The sequence below is a fragment of the Hypanus sabinus genome, chromosome 10 (genome assembly GCF_030144855.1).
Source record: "Hypanus sabinus isolate sHypSab1 chromosome 10, sHypSab1.hap1, whole genome shotgun sequence".
Classification (NCBI taxonomy): domain Eukaryota; kingdom Metazoa; phylum Chordata; class Chondrichthyes; order Myliobatiformes; family Dasyatidae; genus Hypanus; species Hypanus sabinus.
The window spans coordinates 43,510,129-43,533,823 of record NC_082715.1 but is presented as its reverse complement, the minus strand read 5'-3'; the positions used below and the strand labels follow the sequence as shown (position 1 = coordinate 43,533,823).

The window sequence follows — 23,695 nt, the reverse complement described above, 5'->3', positions numbered from 1 at the left end:
TATATGTTTCAATAAGATCGCCTCTCATTCTTCAGAACTCCAATGAGTAGAGTCCCAATCTACTCAACCTCTCATCATGCATCAACCCACCCATCCCCGGAATTAACCTAGTGAACCTTCTCTGCACTGCCTCGAGAGCCAGTATGTCCTTTCTTAAATATGGACACCAGAACTGCACGCAGTACTCCAGGTGTGGTCTCACCAATACCCGGTACAACTGCAGTAAGACCTCCCTGTTCTTATACTCCATCCCCCTAGCAATAAAAGCCAGCATTCCATTGGCCTTCTTGACCACCTGCTGCACTTGCATACTAACTTTTTGTGTTTCCTGCACCAGGACCCCCAGATCCCTTTGCACAGAAGCACTTTCCAGTTTCTCTCCATTTAGATAATAACTTGCTCTATTATTTTTCCTGCCAAAGTGCAAGACCTCACACTTGTCAGTATTATATTTCATCTGCCAAATGTCTGCCCAATCACTCAGCCTATCTATGTCCCCTTGCAGGGTTTCAATGTCCTCCGCACTCATTACACTCCCTCCCATGTTTGTGTCATCAGCAAACTTCGATACGTTGCACTTAGTCCCTTTCTCCAAATCATTAATATAGATCGTAAAGAGTTGAGGTCCCAACACCGACCCCTGTGAAACACCACTAGTCACCAACTGCCAGTCTGAGAATAAACCATTTATCCCAACTCTCTGTTTTCTGTTAGAAAGCCAATCCTCCACCCATGCCAGAATATTATCCCCAATCCCATGATATTTTACTTTAAGTAATAGTCTTTGGTGTGGCACCTTGTCAAATGCCTTTTGGAAGTCCAAATACACCACATCCACTGGTTCCCCTTTATCTACCCTATATGTTATGTCCTCAAAGAACTCCAACAAATTTGTCAAACATGACTTCCCTTTTTTAAAGCCATGCTGACTTTGTCCTATTAAGCTATGTTTATCCAAATGCCCTGCTACTGTTTCCTTAATTATCAATTCCAACATTTTGCCAACCACAGATGTTAGGCTAAATGGCCTATAATTCCCAGCCTTCTGTCTATTGCCCTTTTTAAATAAAGGAGTTACATTTGCATTTTTCCAATCTGCCAGGACCATTGCCGAGTCCAGCGAGTTTTGAAAAATTATCACTAATGCATCCACAATCCCGACCACCACTTCCCTTAAGGCCCTAGGATGCAAGCCATCCGGTCCAGGGGATTTATCCACCTTCAGTCCAGGGGATTTATTCACCTTCAGTCCCATTAATTTATCAAGTACCATTTCCTTGGTGATTTGAATCGTAGTTAGCTTCTCTCCCCCTAGAGCCCCCTGTTTATCCAGTGTTGGGATATTTTGAGTGTCCTCTACTGAAAAAACTATTAGGAAAGTTGAAAACCCTAATGACAACAACCCTGTTATTTTTACACATTTCCTTACTCTGATTACATATCTGTACCTCAATGTCCCAGTGGCTATCGGGGGGGGGGGGGGGGAAAGTGTTTGTAATACAAACCCATCAGTGTGATTGCACCCTTCCTAGTCCTGAGTTCTATGCAAATTGACTAATTGTCTGAATCCTCCATTATGTCTCTCCCTTGTGCAGCTGCAACTCCCCCCACCTTACCTCCTCCTCCATCTTTTCTAAAACTTTGAAAACCTAGTATATTAATCACCCATTCCTGCCCCACTCTCAACCAAGTTTCAGGAATAGCCACATCATAATCCCGTGTACTAATCCATGTTCTAAATTCATCTCCCTTACCCATAATGCTCCTAGAATTAAAATATACATACTTCAAACTATCCACCCATCATACCTGTTATTCTGATTTTGACTTTGAATACTTTCCCTAACATCTAACTTCTGGTCTGATCCTTCCCTTACTGACCTGGTGCTCTGGTTCCCTGCCCCTTGCAAAACTAGTTTAAACGCTCTCAAGTAACATTAGCAAACTGCCTGGCCAGGATATCGGTCCCTCTCCAGTTCAGGTTTAACACATCCCTCTTGTACAGGTCACCCCCTCCCCAAAAAGTGTTCCAATAATCCAAGAACTTGAACCCTATCCCCTGCATTGTCTCCCCAGCCACTCATTCATCCATGCTATTATCCCATTCCTAACAGTGGCACCGGGAGTAATCCAAAAATTACAAACTTGGAGGTCATTCACTTCAGCTTCTTTCCTAACTCTACTTACTCACTGCATGGGACCTCTTCACTTTTCTGCCTATGTCATTTAGCCAATATGCCCCATGACCTCTGACTAAGATTCCATCTTGTCAATGATTGGGCTGCTCTGACATGGTGTAGCTCATGGCAGATCTGGGTTACAGTTAATATGCTATATAAACATTGTGCAATCTGTAATTCCTGTAGTTTCAATAAAACAAAAACAGCAAGTGCTCAAAATATTGATAAATACTTCTTTGCCATGACTATAATCTATTCTCATTTACTTGTTTGTGCCTGAAAGTAGTGTATCCAGATGGGGAAGTTACTCAAGGCACTCCACATGTGGGCACTATCGAAATGCCCTGAACCTTGAAGGAATGGCTGTTATGTACAGAATCATGCTATGTGTCACTGTAGTCTGCCTCAGTAACATAATGGGGTGCTGGTGGAGGAGAAGGCACATATCCATCTGGAAAAAGGAATACATATTCTTTTACCATTGAAGTAATGCTACTCTCTTGGTGATACATTTGAAAAAAAACATTTTTTCTTTGCTTTGAATTCATTTACATATGTTGCTAGACATTTGAAATAGCTAGTTGCTCTCACTGGCTGCTTTACAAAAATGTATTCTGAAAACATACAGGCACAATGATACTTTCAAACAGTTTCACACAATCTAATAAAATAACATCAAAGATGAACTTTAGTTTGGGCATATGTGTATCATTAGATATGCGCGTGTATATATTTCCAGGACTGTTCTGCCTCTACAATACCATTATTAATCAATCTTCCTGACACCCATCTGGCAACATTTCTGTGAGCCACACTGGAAACTCTGAATGAATTCAGTGTGAGAGTGATTTCCAAATATTGTTTTATTTAGAAATACAGCACAGTAACAGGCCCTTCTGACCCAAGGAGACTGCACTGCCAAATTACACCCATGTGACCAAATAACCTACTATCCCATATGTCTTTGGAATGTGGGAGGAATTGGGAGCAACTGGAGGAAACGTACATGGTCATGGGGAGAACGTTCAAACTCCTTAGAGACAGCAGCACAAGTTAACCTGGATTGCTGGTGCTGTATTAGCATTGTGCTAACTGCGATGTGCCATACTCATTTTATTTGTTTTATTGGTACATGGTTTGATGTGGTCTATACAAACAATATGAAGCATGATTGCTGTTGCTGCATCTCCCTTTTAAAGTCCAAAGTAAATTTTATAATCATATAACCCTGAGATACATTTTCTTGTGGGCATAAATCAATAGAATGATAACCATAACAGAATTAATGAAAGAGCACCCAAAGTGCACTCAACCAGAGTGCAGAAGACAACAACTTGTGTAAATACAAACAGTAGAAACAACAACAACAACAACAATAATAATAATAATAATAATAATAATAATAAAAATAAAAAATAGATATATAGATAGATAAATAAATAAATAAATAAATCGTTAGAACTATCCTTGAAAATGAATCCATTGGTTGTGGGAACATTTCAATGATGGGGCACGTAAAGTTGAGTGAGATTATCCCCTCTGGTTCAAGATCCTGATAGTTGAGGGTAATAACTGTTGCTGAATCTGCTGGTCTGAGTCCTCAGGCTCTTGGACACTCCTCCCCTTTGCAGCAGCAAAAAGAAAGCTTGTCCTGGCTGGTGCAGGCCCCTGATGATGGATGCTGTTTTTCTGCGATGTATTAAGTGGATGTGCTCAACACTGGGGAGGCCTTTACCCATTTTGGACTTGGCCGTATCCACTACTTTTGTAGGACTTTTCATTCCAAGACATAGGTGTTTCCACACCAAGCTGTGTTGCAGCCAATCAACTGCACATCTAAAGAGGTTTGTCTAAGTTTTAGATGTCATGCTGAATCTCCGCAAACTCCTAAGGAAGTGGGGTGATGCTATGCATTCTTCAAATTGCATTTATATGCTGGGCCCAGGACTTGTCCCCTGAAATAATGACACCTGGGACTTTAAAGAATGCTAATCCTCTTCATCTCTGATCAGAAATGAAGACTGGCCCATGGAACTCAGGTTTTCTTCTCCTGAAGTCTACAATCAGCTCCTTGGTCTTGCTGATACTGAGTAAGAGGTTGTTGTTATGAAATCACAGCCAGATTTTCAATCTCCCTCCAGTATGCTGATTCAGCATACAACAGTGGTGTCATCAGCAAACTTGAATACGGCATTGGAGCTGTACTTAGCCTCACAGTAATAACTGTAAAGAGCATAGAACAGGGGTCTAAGCACACAGCAGTGTGGTGCACTTGTGCTGATGGAGATCATGGAGGAGTTGTTGCCAATCTAAACTCACTGGTGTCAGCAAGTGAGGAATTCCAGGAGGTACTGATGCCAGGGTTTTAGAGCTTATTGATTAGTTTTGAGGGGGTGATGGCATTGAATGCCGAGCTGTAGTCAATATAGAGCCTTCTGATATATGCAGCCTCACTGTCCGGATGTTCCAGGGTTGAGTGAAGAGCCAATGAAGTGGCATCTGCTGTGCACCTGTTGCTCCAGTAGGAAAATTGAAGCAGATGTAAGTTGCTTCTCAGGCAGGAGTTCATATATTTCATCACCAACCTCTCAAAACACTTCATCACTGTGGATATAAGTGCTACTGGGTGAAAGTCATTGAGACAGGTCACTACGCTCTTCTTGGTCGTTGGTATAAATGAGGCCTGCTTTAAAAAATTGGGTACCACACACTGCCAAAGTGAGAGGTTAAGGACCTCAGTGAACACACTAGCCAGTTGATCTTTAGTATCTTTAGCCAGGTACCACACCTGGGCCGGATGCACTTCATGGGTTCACCCTCCTGAAGGATGCTCGGACGCCTGCTTCAGAAATCAAAATCGCAGGATCGTCAGGGGATGTGGAAACATGTGATGAGTCCTCCATGTTTTCATGGACAACGCAAGCACAGAAGGAAAAAATCAAAAAGGAGCAGTTGTAACTTCTGTCAGGCCAGCCTTCATGGGAAGGTTCTGCCCTGCCGAGTCTCGTCAAAACCGCATCCTACTTTACGTATTGGAAATCTAGTACACCAGAAATCAGGGGCTAAGGTCATATTTTATATTTGCATATAGTCTAATTGTGAACTAAAAGTACAGAATGAAACTGTCTTGGAAAAAATATATACACATGCAACAGTGTATTACCAGAACATTTCAAAATTGTTTTACAATTTATTTTTAAGTTCAGCCACTATAATGAGAAAATCAGCAAAGATCTTTCAAAAATGCTGAATGACTAGTTAATCAAGTTGTTTGGTTATGAAGGAATATGAACTGTACAATCAGGAATAATAATATGCTTGATTTTACCAACTTACAAACTCAAAATACATTGAAGCACATCGGTTTATCCACACACGATCAACTAAGATAGCCTACATAAGTCAAAGAGATGGTCATGAATTGACAATTTTAGTGTTCTAGGTAATTATATGATCAATTGTCCTGATTTTATCTGAATAATAGTCATAGAAAATCACAGAAACAGCTCTTTGGCTCAGTTAGTCCATGCCGAAGCATTTAAAATGCCTAATCCCATTGACCCTCAAAACCCATGCCATCCACGTGCCAATCTAAACTTCTCTGAAATGTTGAAATTGAGCTCACATGCAGCTTGTTCCACACCTTCATGACCCACTGAGTGAAGAAATTTTCCCTCATGTTCCCCTTAGACTTTTCACCTTTCACCCACATCCCACAATCTCTAGTTGGAGTTAATTTCAACCTCAGTTAAAAAAAAAGCCTGCTTACATTTATCCTGTCTATACCCCTCATAATTTTCTATACTTCTGTCAAATGTCCCCTCAATCTTCTACATACCAAGGAATAAAGTCCTAACATATTCAACCTTTCCTCATAATTCAGGCGCTCTGGTCGCGGTGACATCCTTGTAAATGTTTTCTGTACCCTTTCAAACTTACTTACATATCTCCTGTAGGTAGGTGACCAAAAACTGCATACAATACTCCATATTAAGCCTTACCAACGTCTTATACAACTTCAACATAACCATAGGACCATAAGACATAGGAGCAAAATTAGGCCATTTGGCCCATTGAACCTGCTCTGCCTTTCAATCATGGCTGATTTTTTTTCTCCCCTCCTCAACCCCATTTCCCAGCCTTCTCCCCATAACATTTGATGCCATGTCCAATCAACAACCATTCAAGCTCTGCCTTAAGTATACCCAACATCCTGGCCTCCACAGCTGCATGTGGTAATAAATTCCACAAATTCACCACCCTTTGGCTAAACAAATTCCTCCACATCTCTGTTTTAAATAGACGTCCCTCTATCCTGAGACTGTGCCCTCTTGTCCTAGACTCCCCCACCATGGGAAACAAACTTTCTACATATTCTGTCTAAGCCTTTCAATATTTGAAAGGTTTCAATGAGATCTCCCCTCATCCTCCTAAATTCCCAAAAGTACAGACCCACAGCTATCAAACATTCCTCATATAGTAACACTTTTATTCCCAGAATCATTCTTGTGAACCTCCTCTGAACCCTCTCCAATGCCAGCACATTGTTTTTGATATAAGGAGCCCAAAACTGTCCACAATAGTCAAGGTGAGGCCTCACCGGTGCCTTATAAAGCCGCAGCATCACATCCCAGCTCTGGTATTCTAGACTTCATGATATGACTGCTAGCATTCCATTTGCCTTCCTCACCACCGACTCTACCTGCAAGTTAACCTTTAGGGTGTTCTGCCCAAGAACTCCCAAGTCTCTTTGCATCTTAGATTTTTGGATTTTTGCTCCATTTAGAAAATAATCTGCACATTTATTTCTACTACCAAAGTGCATGGCCATGCATTTTCCAACATTGTATTTTATTTGCCAGTCTCTTGCCTATTCTCCTAATCTGTCTACATCCTTCTGCATCCTACCTGTTTCCTCAATGCTACCTGCCCCTCCACCAATCTTTATGCCATCTGCAAACTTGGCAACAAAGCCATTCTGTAAACTAACATGTAGACCTTGACCCTAATTATTAGCTGATGTGAGAAAAATTCCAGACCACAATGCACTAAGTTTGCCACATTGGCAATGAACAGTGAGATTTCCTCCTCACATCACACTTTAGTTCCCGAAATGACATCAATTCAGCTAATTGAAAAATATAAAAAGGGCAAGCATTCGGAGGAAGCACCACCATCATCAGTGCAATGATGATGTCTCCTCACATGGTGACAAAATGTTTGCAAGCCAATTGTCAAGATCAGAGAACAATTCAACCCAAAACAACCATTATTTAGATATCAGCAGCAGAGTAAATTTTAAATTGTCCCATTAAGGCCAAAGGATTTAATCCCTGAGGAGGATGTCTTATTCTTGTGGGTTAATGTCTTTCCTAACCAGGGAGGCGATTCTGCTTGGCAGCTGAGACTAGTTGGCTGTGATACTATATCAGGTTTGGGGTCTCCTCTATGTTGGTTGTAGGAGTTGACTTTGTGACTGCAGGAAGTGGTGTCAGCGCTAGGCATTTCCTTCTCTAACAGTTGACTTTGCTCTCCTCAAGTGATTGATGTGTCACCTCCAGATGATATTAGATGCAAACTCCATTATGCAGGAGAGTGGTCCAGTTCTGTTCTTCACTTTTACCAGTACTCACTATTGATCATATCTGTAGTCCCTTGCCAGGGCTGCTTGACCAGGAGTGAAACACTGGACATCTTTGTTGGAAGAGCCCTTGATATGACTCCGCTGCTTGCCCAGGGGTGAAACACTGGATATCCTCGTTGGAAGAGCCCTCAATATGACTCCGCCGCTTGACCAGGGGTAAAACACTGGACATCCTCGTTGGAAGAGCCCTCAATATGAATCCGCTGCTTGAACAGAAGTGAAACACTGGACATCCTCATTGAAAGAGCCCTCAATATGAATCCGCTGCTTGAACAGGAGTGAAACACTGGACATCCTCATTGGAAGAGCCCTCAATATGACTCCGTTGCTTGACCAGGGGTAAAACACTGGACATCCTCGTTGGAAAAGCCCTCAATATGAATCCGCTGCTTAAACAGGAGTGAAACACTGGATATCCTCGTTGGAAGAGCCCTCGATATGACTCCACTGCTTATCCTGCATATTCCTTCCGAGATTGAATTTAAGGAGATCCAAGTGTAGTGCAAGGGATGACCCAGGAACAGCATAGCTGGTGAGTTGTTGGTACTGAGACTGCAGCATTGCAATGTGCAAGGAGGAAATTGGTGACCTTCTGATTCAGTGTTAATGTAGTGTCTTTTGCTAAAATTACTCAAAGTGCCTTCTTTAGATTCTGGCCAAATCTTTCCACCAAGCCATTTTATATTTAGGTGCTACCTCAAAGATGTAACATTTCTTAATCTGTTCATTTTCAGGAATGACTGTAACAGTTCCACAACAGACTGTGTTCCCTTGTCACTGACTAAGTGTTCCGGAACACCAATCCTCTGAAGAGGCTTCTCAATTCTTCAGCAGTGTGTGAGGCTCCAGTAGAGGCAACTGGGAACACTTCTGGCCACTTTGTAGTTGCATCTGCTGCTACCAAGAAAAGTCCCATATGAATTCTCTGCCAGGACAATGCAGGCCATTCCCAGAGAGGGAAAGGCACTGCTGTTGGCATCTTCTGGACATTTTGGCTTTCTAAACAGTGCATGGCGAACTGCTCAATCTGCTGGTTCAGCCCAGGCCGCCAGACAAAGCTTTGACTCAATACTTTCATATTGGCCAATACTAGAGAACCAGAATGTTGCTCCTCCAACACTTTAGCTCTCAGCTTGGATGGTACAACAACTCTCAATCCCCACATAAAGCAACCCCAATCAAGGGCAAGTTCATTCTGTCCCTGGTAAGAATGGGGGAGCTGGAAGTTAGAGTTGCTATGTAGACCTGAGACTGTGTGTTTTTTTTCTGGTTTATCTCTTGGATTATCTCTCCAGAAGACCACAGACTGTGCTGATTGGTGATAACATATCCTCCTCGCTGACTGGCACACTGGTCAACACTGGTACACCTCAGGGGTGTGTGCTTAGCCCACTGCTCTACTCTCTATATACACATGAATATGTGGCTAGGCAAATCTCAAATACCATCTATAAATTTGCTGATGACACAACCATTATTGGTAGAATCTCAGGTGGTGACAAGAAGGTGTACAGGAGTGAGATATGCCAAATAGTGGAATGGTGCTGCAGCACTCAACGTCAGTCAGGCAAAAGAGCTGATTGTGGACTTCAGGAAGGGTAAGATGAAGGAACACATACCAATCCTCACAGAGGAATCAGAAGTGGAGAGAGTGAGCAGTTTCAAGTTCCTGGGTGTCAAGATCTCTGAGGATCTAACCTGGCCCCAAAATACTGATGTAGTCATAAAGAAGGCAAGAGAGCAGCTATACTTTATTAGGAGTTTGAAGCAATTTGGTATGTCAACAAATACACTCAAAAACTTCTACAGTTGTGCCATGGAGAGCATTCTGACAGGTTGCATCACTGTCTGGTATGGAGGGTTGTAAATCTAGTCAGCCCTATCTTGGGTACTAGCCTACAAAATACCCAAGACATCTTCAGGGAGCAGTGTCTCAGAAAGGCAGAGTCCATTATTAAGGACCTCCAGCACCCAGGACATACCCTTTTCTCACTGTTACCATTAGGTAGGAGGTACAGAAGCCTGAAGGTACACACTCAGCGATTCAGGAACAGCTTCTTCCCCTCTGCCATCTGATTCCTAAATGGGCATTGAAGCTTTGGACACTACCTCTCTTTTTTAATATACAATATTACTGTTTTCGCACATTTTCAAAAAAATCTATTCAACATACGTAATTGATTTACCACTCCCACTCCGACATGTCTGTCCATGGCCTCCTCTACCATCAAGATGAGGCCACATGCAGGTCGATGGAGCAATACCTTATCTCCCGCCTAGGTAGCCTCCTTCCTGCCAGCATAAACATCCAACTCACTGACCTCCATTGATACCCCTGCCCCCCACCCTTACCCTGTCCCTATCTATTATTTTAGTCTTTCTCTCTCTTTCCCCCCTCACTATATTCTCTCCCCCCAGCTCTACCTTTCTTTCTCTTTTATTTCCCATATTCTCCACCTTCCCCCAACCCATTTCCCTCCAGCCTATCACTTCCCAGCTCTCTACTTTATCCATCCCCTCACTTCTTATCCCCCCTCGACCATCCCATGTTACTTCACTCCTGATGAAGGGTTTCGGCCCAAAACGTCGTTATCACCTCCTCCCATAGATGCTGTCTGGCCTGCTGAGTTCTGCCAGCATTTCGTGTTTTTTTACTTGTTTATTTATGATGTTTTATTTTATTTCTAATTATTATTTTTATCTCTCTCTGCTAGATTATGTATTGCATTGAACTGCTGCTGCTAAGTTAACAAAATTCATGTCACATGCCGGTGATAATAAACCTGATTCTGATTCCATAATAGGGAGATCTTAAATTTGCATTATAGAGAGTACGTCAAAAGGAGTGCCCTCATTTGTAAATTTTTTAAGTAATTTTTCCAAAAGTAAATAGGACAGTCCATCAGCATTTCCATGATTTGTTGTCATCTTGAATTCAATCTTGTTTCCTTCAAGAAAGAGAGCCCATCTCTGCATTCAGGCTACTGCTGGTAGTGGGACATCCTTCAGTGGATTGAAATTGGACATCAGTGGTTAAGCACAGCAGTGAGGGTAAACTCCCTCCCTTACTGGTTGAAACATTTTACATACCAAACCAAACTCAAGGCCTCTCTCTCAATCTGTGCAAATTTTTCGCTGCGGCAGTAAGGGAATGTGATGCAAAAGCTATGGGGCATTCACTTCCGTCATTCATAACACGTGACATGACTACACCTATACCATAAGGCAGCGTATCACAAGCAAGCTTCATTGCACAATGTGGATCATATGTGGGAGCACAGGGTCTGAAACCACCATTCCCTTTGTCTGTTGGAAAGCTTTTCCATTGCCATTTTTTCCTGATCTGCAGTGAAGAGTTGAAGGGGTGCAGCAGAGTGGGTAGGTTTGGCTGGAACCTGTTATAGTAATTGACCAATCCTAAAAATGATTGCAACTGTGACATTCCCTTTTGCCTTGGGGCTTCCACCACTGCTTGAATTTTCTCAGTACACTGTGCAAACCTTTGGGGAGTGGTCCAACGTGACCACAGTAGGTGATGCTTGTTTAAAGAATTCACACCCGTGTTGTCATGCTCTGGCCCCTTAATCTTCTAATCTTTTGAACATTGTCTTGAGATCTTGGAAATGTTCCTTGTCATTCTCACTGGTAACAATGATGTCATTTAGGTAACACTGAGTGCCTGGGCAGCCTTGCAGCACCTGGTCCATAGCCTGCTGCCAGAGTGCAGGAGCAGAGGCTACTCCAAAAAATAAGTCCATTATAGTGATAAAGCTCTTTGTGAGTGTTTATTTTGAGAAGTTCTTTGGACTCTTTTTCCATCTCGATCTGCAGGTAGACTTCATCTAAGTCCACTTTACTGAAGTGTTTTCCTCCAGAGAGGTTTGCAAAGATTTCCTCTATCCTGGACAGAGGGAATTAATCAACTTTCAGTACTGGGTTGACCACCAGAGATCGTAACAGACCCATTATTCTTGTCTACTGGGACAAATGGCATTGCCCATGGACTCCACACAACCTTGGAAAGAATTTCTTCAGCCTCAATGCAATCTACCTCACTGACTATCACAGAGGATATATTGAACCATTTGGGCTTTATAAAACTTAGGCGTGGCATTTTCATTTAACACTATTTTACCCTTGATATGCTTGTGTTTTCCAATGCTATCCTTGAACACTGCTGTAGCATCATACAGTGTCTTTCTTAATTTATTTTCAGTTGACTCTTTTGTACGGGATGAGGTATGAAATAGTGGATGGATCTCCAATCTAGTTGCAGAAGTCTTAGCCACTCATGACCCTGCTATTTTCAGCATATACAAGCCCAATGTGGCTTGTTGGTTGTTGTATTTCACTGTCACAAATGTCATGCCCACAGGAGTTTCTTTCCTCCAGGGTAAGTTCTTAGTTGTATATCTGCAGGCTTCAGTTTGGTATCTTTGAAAGGCCATACAAACTCATTTTATGGAATGACCGAAACAGCCGAGCTAGTGCCCAAATCCATTTTAACTATTTTGCTGTTCACTTCTGGTGTAAGCCATATTGATTGTCTCTTGTTTGTTACCACATTGTAAATCTCAACGTTATCTAGTCCTGTGTCACTCTAAGCAGTATCAGTTAATTCATCAACACCAAGGAGATGCATGCTCTTTTTAATACTGCAACTTGATTTTTTCTCTTTTTCTCTTCCCTTTGTAGACCATTTATTTTGGTCTGCCTGTTTAGCCTTTAAACCTGCAATGGTCTAGTGTATGTGAACCCCTGCCACAATGGTAACCCGGGCAGGCCTCTGTCTAAATGCTGCAACTTTGTTCATGGTTTCATTCCTAACTGCAATTCAATTGTATCTGAATAGTTTCCATTAATACAGTGATTTCAACTGCTCTTTTAAATGTGGGTTGAGCTTCAATAAGGAGCCATTTTTAAATACTCTACTGTAAGATTCCATAAACTAATCGATCTTTCGGTGCATGTCATTAAGCCCATCACTGAATTGATAATACTCAGACAATCTCTTCAATTCAGCAATGAAAGATGAAATGGACTTCCCTTCCTTTTGATTCCACTTATGAAACCCAAAGCATTCTGTAATCAACAGTGGTTTCAGTTCTAAATATTCCAGCATTACCTCCACGATATTAGCAAAGCTCATTTTGGCAGGTTTGGTTGCAGCAGTCAAACTTCTAAGCTAACTGTCTGCCTTTCCACCTATTGCACTCAGCAAAACTAATATTTGTTTCTTGTTAGCTATTCAATTTGCTTCAAAATACTGCTCAATTCATTCAGTATATAACAACTAGTTGTCTCTTGTACGATTGAACACATTTCTCTTTGTGATGCAGTCAGCCATTTCTGCTATATTTATTAAAGATTATTATCACTCCGTACTCAGTTTTTTGAACCTATGAATTTTGTCCATTTACTGCCCATTTTTTTAAAAAATGACCATGTCTCTCCTTTTCAAGAGAGACACATACTATGTTTTTTTTTAACTCAACCATCTCTTTTCTCCTGAGAAGAAAAAAAAAACCCTCTGCACTTCAAGAGGTTGGTAATCATTTTAGGTTCATTTCAAAACTTACTCATCACCACTGTCATTTTTGTAATGCTAAAATATAAATTTAATTAAAAGAAAAGCACAGAGCCCGGGAGATAAATGTGTCCTCTTTGCTTTTCCTTTTAGTGAGGTTCACATATATGACATGGTGACATAATGAGATATGCCATTCATGTATTTTTACATATAACCTGTTATGAATTATTTAAACAAAGAAAACTTATTCAAACAATATATTTACAATATTACTGAAATACTAAATACACAACAAAATCTACAGTTGTTAAATCTGCTGCACCCCTACATTGACTTCAGAAAATATAATGAGGCTTCTGGCACTGCTCTATAAGCAACACCCAAAACCACAAAATCAATCTGCAATTACCATGCATATCATTGGTGGTTCCTTTAAACAGCACAGATAATGATGACACTTCTTTTCACTAAAAACTGGATCCTTGTTGCAAGTTGAATATATTATGTAAGCAAGATTAGTGATGTTTTGTTTGGTGACTCAATTGCACAGGAAGCGTTATAATCTGCTTACTCCTCATGAAATTGGCATGTACAAGTGCTGTGACTCTCCCCACCTTTTCCAATAAGGTAATTGTGAAGACTTCATGACAACTGGCACAGAAACCTTAAAGCAAATCAGCAACCTACAAATCCACGCAACTGGTGCTATAGAATTTAATGTTATACCCTATATTGTAGAGAGAAGTGGAAATGAAGGGTGCAGGAAGACCAAGTTGAAAGATGTATTATATGTCAATGTCAAGAAGAGTTCCATTAGAAAAAGTTTTATAATGGGCAATATACTCTATCTCCAATACTGCACTGAGTCCAACCATGCGCATTGCAGCCTAAGACACTTCAGTTAATATTATTGATTCATGTACATAAAGACACATGTGTAGAGTGTAACTTTCTTGCATCTGAGTGTCCTGCAATACTACTTAAAGGGATAATAATCTGCAATGAAAAACCTTGATTTAATTACCTCATTCATTCATAGACACGAGAGCAGGAAATTAGGTAATATGGAAGTGAATGCATCAATACAATTTCCTTCTTTGAAGCTCTTCAGAAAATAGTAATGGATAATAATGAATTGTGGAGACACACTTTCTGCGCAGACGAACCAGCTCACAAATAGCCAGCGCACAGGGAGAGACTTTGGTAATGCACCTCCGACGTCATTTCCGCCCGGAGAGGGCGGGTGCTAGGGATTAAATGCCAGCGCCGCAGTTTGATTAAACTAGTCTCGAAACGACTTACTGACTGCGTGTCATTGTCTCTAGTTCTGTATGTAGTACATTGCTACATTGGTGATCCTGAACTCAAGTACAATGCCTTCAACCGGGAGCTGTTGGCACTGTACCTGGCAATCCGGCATTTCAGGTACTTTTTAGAAGGCAGGCCGTTCACTGTGTTCACGGACCACAAACCGTTGACCTACGTGTTCACGAAGGTGTCCGATCCCTGGTCGGCTCGCCAGCAGCAACATCTGTCCTACATCTCTGAGCACACGACCGACATCCAGCATGTCTTGGGGAAGGACAACGTCATGGCGGACACACTCTCCGGACCAGCTGTCCAGGCCCTGTCTCTGGGGGTGGACTATGCAGCACTGGCGGAGGCGCAGCAGGCAGATGACGAGATGCCCAGCTACAGGACTGCAGTCTCGGGTTTCCAGCTGCAAGACTTTCTCGTAGGTCCAGGTGAGAGGACCCTCCTGTGTGACGTGGCTACCAGCCAACCTCGCCCCATCGTCCCGGCAGCCTGAAGGCAGCGAGTCTTCGACTCCATACATGGTTTGGTGCAACCATCTATCAGGACAACCGTCCAGCTGGTCTCTAGCAAGTTCACGTGGCATGGACTTTGCAAGCAGGTCAGTGAATGGACCAGAACGTGCGCGCAGTGCCAAACAGCCAAGGTGCAGCGGCACACTAAAGCCCCACAACAGCAGTTCAAACCTACCCACTGGAGGTTTGACCACTTTCATGTGGATATTGTGGGCCCCCTACCAGTGTCCCGAGGAGCACGGTACCTCCTAACTATGGTAGACCGGTTCACGAGGTGGCCAAAGGCAGTCCCGCTCACCGACACATCTGCCGATTCCTGCGCCCAAGCACTGATTGCAACCTGGGTAGCATGCTTCGGGGTACCGGCCCACATTACCTCTGACAAAGGCGCCCAGTTCACCTCCAGCCTGTGGTCGGCTGTGGCCACAGAACTGCCTATCACCCACAGTCAAACAGACTAGTGGAATACTTCCACCGTCACTTGAAGTTGGCTTTCCTGGCCCGCCTGGGAGGACCTAACTGGGGGGATGAGCTTCCTTGGGTCCTGCTTGGAATTCGCACAGCACCCAAAGAGGATCTGCACGCCTCATCAGCCGAGTTGGTGTATGGCGTACCCCTGTCCGTCCCAGGAGAGTTCATACCAGCCCCAAAGGGGCAAGAGGAAGAACCCGCAGCAGTCCTGGACAGACTACGTGAGAGGCTTGGCAACCTGGCCTCCATACCGACTTCACAGCACGGACGGACCCGACCCATGTACCCAAAGACCTGCAGAACTGTAAGTTTGTATTTGTACGAAGGGGCGGACACCAGGCACCGCTACAGCGGCCATACGAGGGGCCGTTCAAGGTGATCAACAACAATGGGTCCATGTACATTCTGAACATTGGGGGGAGAGAGGAGGTTTTCACGGTGGACCGACTCAAACCAGGCCCATGTGGACTTGGCGCAGCCGGTCGAGGTTCAGGCACCATGGTGCAGAGGCAGACCTCCCAAACAGAGGCTGATCCAGACTGTGAACATTGGGGGAGTGTATCGCCGGTTCTGGTGGTGGGGGGTGGGGGTTATGCAGCAACCCACTTTCTGCTCAGGCGAACTGGCTCACAAATAGCCAGCGCACGGGAAGAGACTTTGGTAATGCACCTCTGACGTCATTTCCGCCCAGAGAGGGTGGGCGCGAGGGATTAAATGCCAGCGCCGCAAAGTTTGAATAAACTTGTCTCGAAACGACTTACCGACTGCATGTCGTTGTCTCTAGCCCTGTATGTAGTACATCGCTACAGAATGCAAATATATCAGATGGCAAATTTCTATCAGTTTCCAAATTCCCAGCAATCTGGTGATCTATGTCTTAATTCCATTTACCTGCTTTTGATCCATTGATCTCTTCATTTATTCATTAATTGTTAGTAGCATTCATTATTCCCTGTTATGGTAATTTATTCACTCCTTTATACATATTGCAATTCACTCTTTGTCTTGACACCCACATTCAAAAATATAAATGCATTTTAAAAAGTAAAAGTTATGCTGTATTCACAAGCTTTACTGTAGGAAGTGTTTTGGATTTATACACCATGATTTCTACAGGAAATGATTTGTAATTTCACTATAAATAGCCTAGGAATAATGTTAATATTGACCATCTCATTCCGAATTCCTTCACCGGAACAAATAACTTTTGTTTGTCTATTCTGTTAAATCTTTTTTATCCATTTGGAAACAAGTCAGCTATATTTTTCTTTTTTTCCTTTAACAAGATGCAGTTGCTACTTACAGCATTACCTCCCAAGCATTTGAACTCAGAGCAATGCAAGCTAAATTCATAAAATTTACAATAGTAATTTAAGTGCTGGAATCATTGTGCTACACCAAAGTCTTTCTAATGTGAGTACATAAATTTGAACACAATGTTATGGACGGTGATTTAACCAAAGCTTACAACTTAAGCATAATTCCTTCCTATTTGTATTTCAGATGCCAGCATTCCACTAGCTTTTTAAAAATTCCTTTTACTTACATTCATCTTTTAAGATAGTTGTATAAGCATCTGGCAGAAGTTTTTGTTCTCTTTCTTGATACATACATGGTATCAAATTTTGCTTCACAATTTTCTTTGAAGCACTCTTTCAGGTTTTACAGTGTAAAATACAAATAACAGCTGAATTTGTATACAAAATAAACTTCTTGCTTCCATAGTTCCCAGTCTTTTATCATTGAGAAACTACTGAATTTTGGATCTAAAATGGATTAAACTTGGCATATGCAATCCTGTTCATCACATCAGCTGTCTTTTTTAATTATATTAAATCCTTACTAAGTTTGACTTTTTGATTTATTTATAAGATCCCTTAAGGGCTTATGATTTCAGAATCAGAATTACTATTTATATCACTAACATATCCCATGAAAATTGTTGTTTTGTGACAGCAGTGAATTGCAATACATAATAAAAAAATTATAAATTACAATAATAAATATATATTAAATTTTAAAGTAAAGAAGTTGTGCAAAAAGAGAGAAAAATAAAACAAATAGTGAGATAGTTTACATGCGTTCTTTGTCCATTCAGAAATTTGATGGCAGAGAAAAAAATATAAGACCTTCAAAACAATCTAATAGTAACAAATAACATGTTAGTCATTTATTTAATCTGCACTGTAGTCATACTCACACCTGGCTGTAAAGGTGCACCTGTTCCCTTAAAATATGCTATTTTATTATGTTTCAAAAGGCATTTACTGCTGACTTTGGTACTCCTTGCAATTAATTATATCTCTTTACTCATTCAGTCTTTTTCTTCAGTTGCTCCAGACTAAACAAATTTAATTTCCCTGACATATGAGTGAATCTCTTTTTCTTCTGATGCTATCTTGTTTGATTTTGTTGACTAAGATTGTTTATTTACACAAATAGGATTTTTGACTTGGGATATGGAGTGCTTTGTATTGTATCAAATACATATGTAAACATTTCCAACTGTTGACTATAGGTTTACCTGTAACAGTTCACAACAGTTTACTACTGTCAATTCATTATTCATTCCTTCAAACTTCACTTAATGAAATTGAACTGTCATTCTCCTTGTACTAACTCAAATCAAACAGCAAAGTCAAATTTATTGCACTGATTAAATGCAAAATGTTCCTTTCCAATAAAATTGTTAACATGAATTGTTCAATAGTTCTACAGTACTGTTTAATTCAGTGTATAATGAAACCTGACTCAAATATTTTATGAAAAGTTTTTACCTTTGCTACTTCAGTGGTCCCACTTCTTCCTGTCTATGGAAAAATAAAAATCTCATGTTATAACCACATTATTTCTGCAGTATGTTTTGCTGATCTCCACATTTGCACACATCTCTCACCAGAATATCTTTGTCAGGAAATCAATTCCTGACAGAGACATTACTTGCATTACCTTAAATTTCACCCATAACTTTCTTACTGCCTGATCACCCAAAATGATAAACACAATAGATTCTGTAGATAATAGAAATCTTGAGCAACACACACAAAGTGCTGGAGGAACTCAGCATCTATACAGTTGATGTTTCAGTCCAAATGTCCTTCATCAGGACTCACCCAATATGAATTCTTTCCTTTTTATTGTTGTAATTGTATTGCAGTTTTGAAACTCCATAATGAAACACTCCAACCTGTCTACAAATCACAGAGTCTGGAATAGTAACCTTGTAATCAGTTCTCTCCAATAACTTTTAAATTTTCAGTTTTAATTTATTCGTTTAATATCATGTCCATCCTGACAATGTTTGGCAGAAAGTTGACTTAAGTAGCTTCTTATTGCTGATGCTCTCTATATTGCTGTACACATATTTTAAAGCAATATAGCATGACACTTAATGCAGTGAGCAACATTAGACAGGGTTTTCTTCCTCACTCTTAAGATCACTTTACACTGAACTGACAATTGTGCATCAATGACATCGACAATCACATACTACCAAGACCATTAACTAACACACATATTTAAGTAATGATTGAGAAATAATAGAAAAATGAATGAGCAATGCAGGAAGGTCAAGGCTTTGGAGGAGATGCTTTTTGTGGATAGGTACCAAGAATGGGAAACAACTGTGTGGACAGAAAAGGAATGTTGTGTTCATTCTCTTCAGAGGGGAAGAGTCTAAGAATAGGTTTAGTATTGATATTGATTATATTATGTTTATAGAGTAGGTGGTGAGAAACTGCTTCCATCTGCAAGAAGATGGAACTGTATAGTATGGGCCCTTCCATCCACAATGTTGTTAGTTAAAGTTAAAGTCTGTCCTGAGCCTTATAGGTTCATCATCGGTTTCCATGGTGTTAAGCAACTGAGAGTACGAGACTCCCCCCCCCCCCACCAGATAGGACGCCAGTGTATAAAACAGAGTAGCAACCCCCAGCATTTTGCTGGTACCCATTTTCAGCTGGGTGGACTGGTGCAATTGGTGGTTAAGTGCTTTGCTCAAGGATACAACACGTTGCCTCGGCTGGGGCTCAAACTCACAACCTTCAATTCAAGGACACAACATGCAGGCTCGGCTGAAGCTCGAACCAATGACCTTCAGATCACTAGTCCAACGCCTTAACCATTTGGCCACGTGCCACACCACAATGTTGTGCTGATCTATATAAACCTTGCCCACGATCACTCTAACACTTCCCCCCACCCAGCCCATAACTCTCCATTTTTCTTACATCTATGTGCCTTTCTAGGAGTCTCTTATATGTCCCTATTGTATCAGACTCTATCGCCAATTCCAGCAATGCATTCCCAATACATACCACTCACTGTGTAAAAACCATATCTCTGACATCTTTCCTAAACTTTCCTTCAGTCACTAACACAAAGAATATCCTCTGGTATTGGTCACCATGGGAGAAAAGACACTGTCTATTTACCCTATCTGTGCCGCTTATAAACCTCTGTCAAGTCACCTCTCCTCTTCCTTCGGTCCAAAGCTAGTTCACTCAACTTTTTTTCTCATAAGGCATGCTCTCTAATCCAGTAAGCATCCTGGCAAATCTACTTTGCACCCTCTCTAAAGCTTCCACACACTTGCTATATTGAAGTGATCAGAACTGAAAGCTGTACTTCAAGCTTATGCAGTATATTCAAGGGCATATTGAAGGGACAACAGTGTAGCAAGCCAGGGAGAGGAAAGGAAGAGGATTTATGATCAAAGCCTATATTTGGGTGGAAGTCATAACACAAAAAGTAGCACAGCTTTGAGACTTGTTTAGTGTCCAATACATATTGACTTCACTGACTTCCCGACACTATCTGCTGTCATTCTTCAAAAAATACCTTGCTTCTTTCTAGAAATATATTTTCCTCAAGCGAAAAAATTCTATCAGTTAAGAAACTTGAGAAAAAGTTAAATGATAGAGATGAGAAAGTGTATGAATATTAAGTTACTCAATATTTGAGGGTTGCAGGTTGAAATCTCTTCTCTGGCTTGTTTGCAAAACTCTCCAGAAAACAAGGTTAGGTATTTGGTCAAAATTCCCAGAGCACAGTATAAATTGTCATTTTAAGAGGCTGTGAGTATAGGATCAGAAGAGATTGTTAAATGGAGTGAATTAACATTACACATGACTTCAAGTGGCATTACCCAGCATTAACTTTATTGCTTCCAATAAAAATTACTTTGCTTATGTTGTGAACATGTAAATTATTAAAGTTAATTGTATCCATTAGCAACAGAGAACTCCATGGATGTTTTTTTTTAAGAATTGTAGAATATCTGAACCAAAACATTAGAGATTTCATTGATGTGAATTATGCTGGAGTTATGCAGCCTGCTAGCACCGTGTGCTTAGTATATTTACATATAAACAGAAAGACATTAATTTCATTCATTGATTTTCATTATCGTGATTCGCTTACATGAACCTGTGTTTCTTAATTAGTTTTATATTAATCTGTGGTCCAACAGCCAACAGAGAAGGCGCGTACACTGGCTTGCCAGAGTTGGTTAAACTGTTAAATCCTGAGGATATTGTAATCAGAAAACTAGTCGCCCTAAATTTAAATATACTAATTTGTTTTACAAATCAGTATCTCTGTTTCCACAGATGACATTAGTTTTACAAATATAATCTAATTTCTTGTAAAGGGCATGCAAATGATAAAAATGCAAGTTTGGAGCAAACTTCCCTGTTGTTCTATGCCAAATCTATATTCTCAGGAATATAAGAACATTACCACATCAAGATTAAAAATAATACACAACCAAAGAACAAAGAGTATAGCAAACATGAGGACGTTTGCAGATGCTGGAAATTCAAATAACAACACACACAAAATGCTAGTAGAACACAGCAGGCTAGGCAGCATCTATAGGGAGAAGCGCTGTCGACATTTCGGGCCGAGACCCTTCGTCAGGAGTATAGCATTAGGTATGCATAGACATATGATACTGTTCAGAATGTTAATTACCAATAGATATGTAGTTCCAGGCACTGAGATCTACCAAGGCCTACATTGCTAGTGTAAGTAAGGTAAACTTCTCTTATGCTTGCATGTAGATTTTCAGCCTCCATTCCAATAAGTGATACTTTTACCATAGTAGAAACAATTGCAGAGTAGTACTTTTGAATACACTGTGCAATGTGCACTACCTAACTATTCCAGGAGGGATTATTTTTTTATTTCAAGAAGGACCAAAAATATGTTTTTATTGCAAAACATTTTTTTGCTGTACATAATCACCTTGCATGTTTCTTCTTGGAGCTAGATATTGGCTTGAATAGCATGGGAAAAAATCCAGCTGCTATGAGAACTTTTAACAATAGAAGAAATGAAAGTTCAACAGGAATTCTTGCAAAAATCCAAATTTACCCTCCCACACCCTTCCACTTCGGAATTGTATGGAAGGTTTATATACACTTCCTCCACCAAATTTGTAGAGGATCTTTTTGGTAAATGGAAGACATTCACAAATACAGGAAAATCTGCGGATGCTGGAAGTCCAAAGCAATACACACAAATTGCTGGAAGAACTCAGCAGATCAGGCAGCATCAATGGAAAATAGTAAACAGTCAACGTTTTGAGCCAAGACCTGGAATACATTTATGGTTCTGTGGAATCTAACCACTAAAACTGGATCACTTTTTTTTACTAATACTGGAGATGAACTTTGCTGTCTTCATCTTATTTTCTTTCTTGGGCTTTAGAGTGACTAGTCATGAACTTTTCATATTCTTGTTCCAACTTTCATTGCCCATGGAATTATTAAGATTGCCTTCTTCTTCCTCAACTGAAGATAAAGATGTTCTGTAGAATTCTCCGTATTATCCAGGCAAGTCATGGTTTATAACACTTTAAGATGACTGTTCAATGCACTTGTGAAAACATATGATGGGCAATTCCTACTCCTCCAACTGTTGAAAGATACAGGAAAAAAATGGTTAAATTGCAAAGTAACTGAAAGAACAATGTATTAAAATTTTCAACGCATATTGAGATTTTGTTTCCACTAATATCTTACTGAAAAGCAGTTAATAGTACAGATTGCTATTAGCATTGCTCTAATTAGATTACATCTCCTTTACCACTGTCATCCATGAATATCAAGTTATATCTTAATTTTCTTTTTCCAAGTATGGGAATAAAGAATATTTTCTATCTAAATATATTAAAGGGTTGCAGATGGGAATAAATTGGCCTTAAACTAAACTGGTTAATCAATTATGACTGACCTGTTCACTGGCTTCTTCTTTAAACGATGCCATCAAATCCAACATATACAAAGTGTCAAATCAAGAGGAAGTGAGTCCATGCTCTGAAATGACTTTCTCTGAGAAGTCTGCCTTCTTTTGTAGTTCTTTGACAAACAACCTGTAGACTTCATGCCTGCAGTTTCAATCTAATAACCTTGTTAGTCCTTTTCAATTGGTAAGAGAAATTGATTTTAGAGCTTTTCTCTTCCTGTTATGAGACAATTTACACTATGTGTTTTTAAAATAAATTTCAGAATACAGTTTAAAACCTTTTTCTTTAGAATGAACTATGCCTTAATTCAAGATCTGGGTGCTGAAGTTTTCTTGCTTTTGTGGAGCAATTTGCTTTTAATAATATTCTAATAAATTATGTACTACTATGAAATACCTTAACTGCTTGGAGGATAAGGTTGACATTAGCAAATACTTGTAAAAAAAAACAGAAACAAAATGATGACAAATAAATTTTATTGATTTCATAGACCTTAACTGCAAGCTGGAACATCATTCAGGATAGATAAAAGTGGTATTTATTTCTCAATAAATAAACCTCGGTGAAAAGGAAGAGCAACTTGAAATTTCTGAGCATCAATCTCTCAGAGGATACTGTATTTCTCGTGCCCAACATATTGGTGCAATGCTGAAGAATCCTGAGTAACTTTCTTCTATGACAAATTAAAATGCAAAGGTATAAATGTCTGATTTACTCTTCTTCAGTCCCGATGACTTAATGTGGTGGAATTGTTAATGGAAATAGCATTGAAGAAACTCAAATGGATTGCCT

The 23,695-nt window shown here is 40.4% G+C and overlaps 1 protein-coding gene across 1 annotated transcript in view; it reads right to left on the bottom strand.

The window, feature by feature from the left end:
- LOC132400280 (cytosolic 5'-nucleotidase 1A-like) overlaps positions 1-23,695 on the bottom strand; it is a 78,900-nt gene that overhangs the window by 11,111 nt on the left and 44,094 nt on the right. The window contains exon 6 of the mRNA XM_059981252.1: positions 18,432-18,464. Coding sequence (XP_059837235.1) covers positions 18,432-18,464 — 33 coding nt within the window. The remainder of the gene's footprint in view (positions 1-18,431; positions 18,465-23,695) is intronic.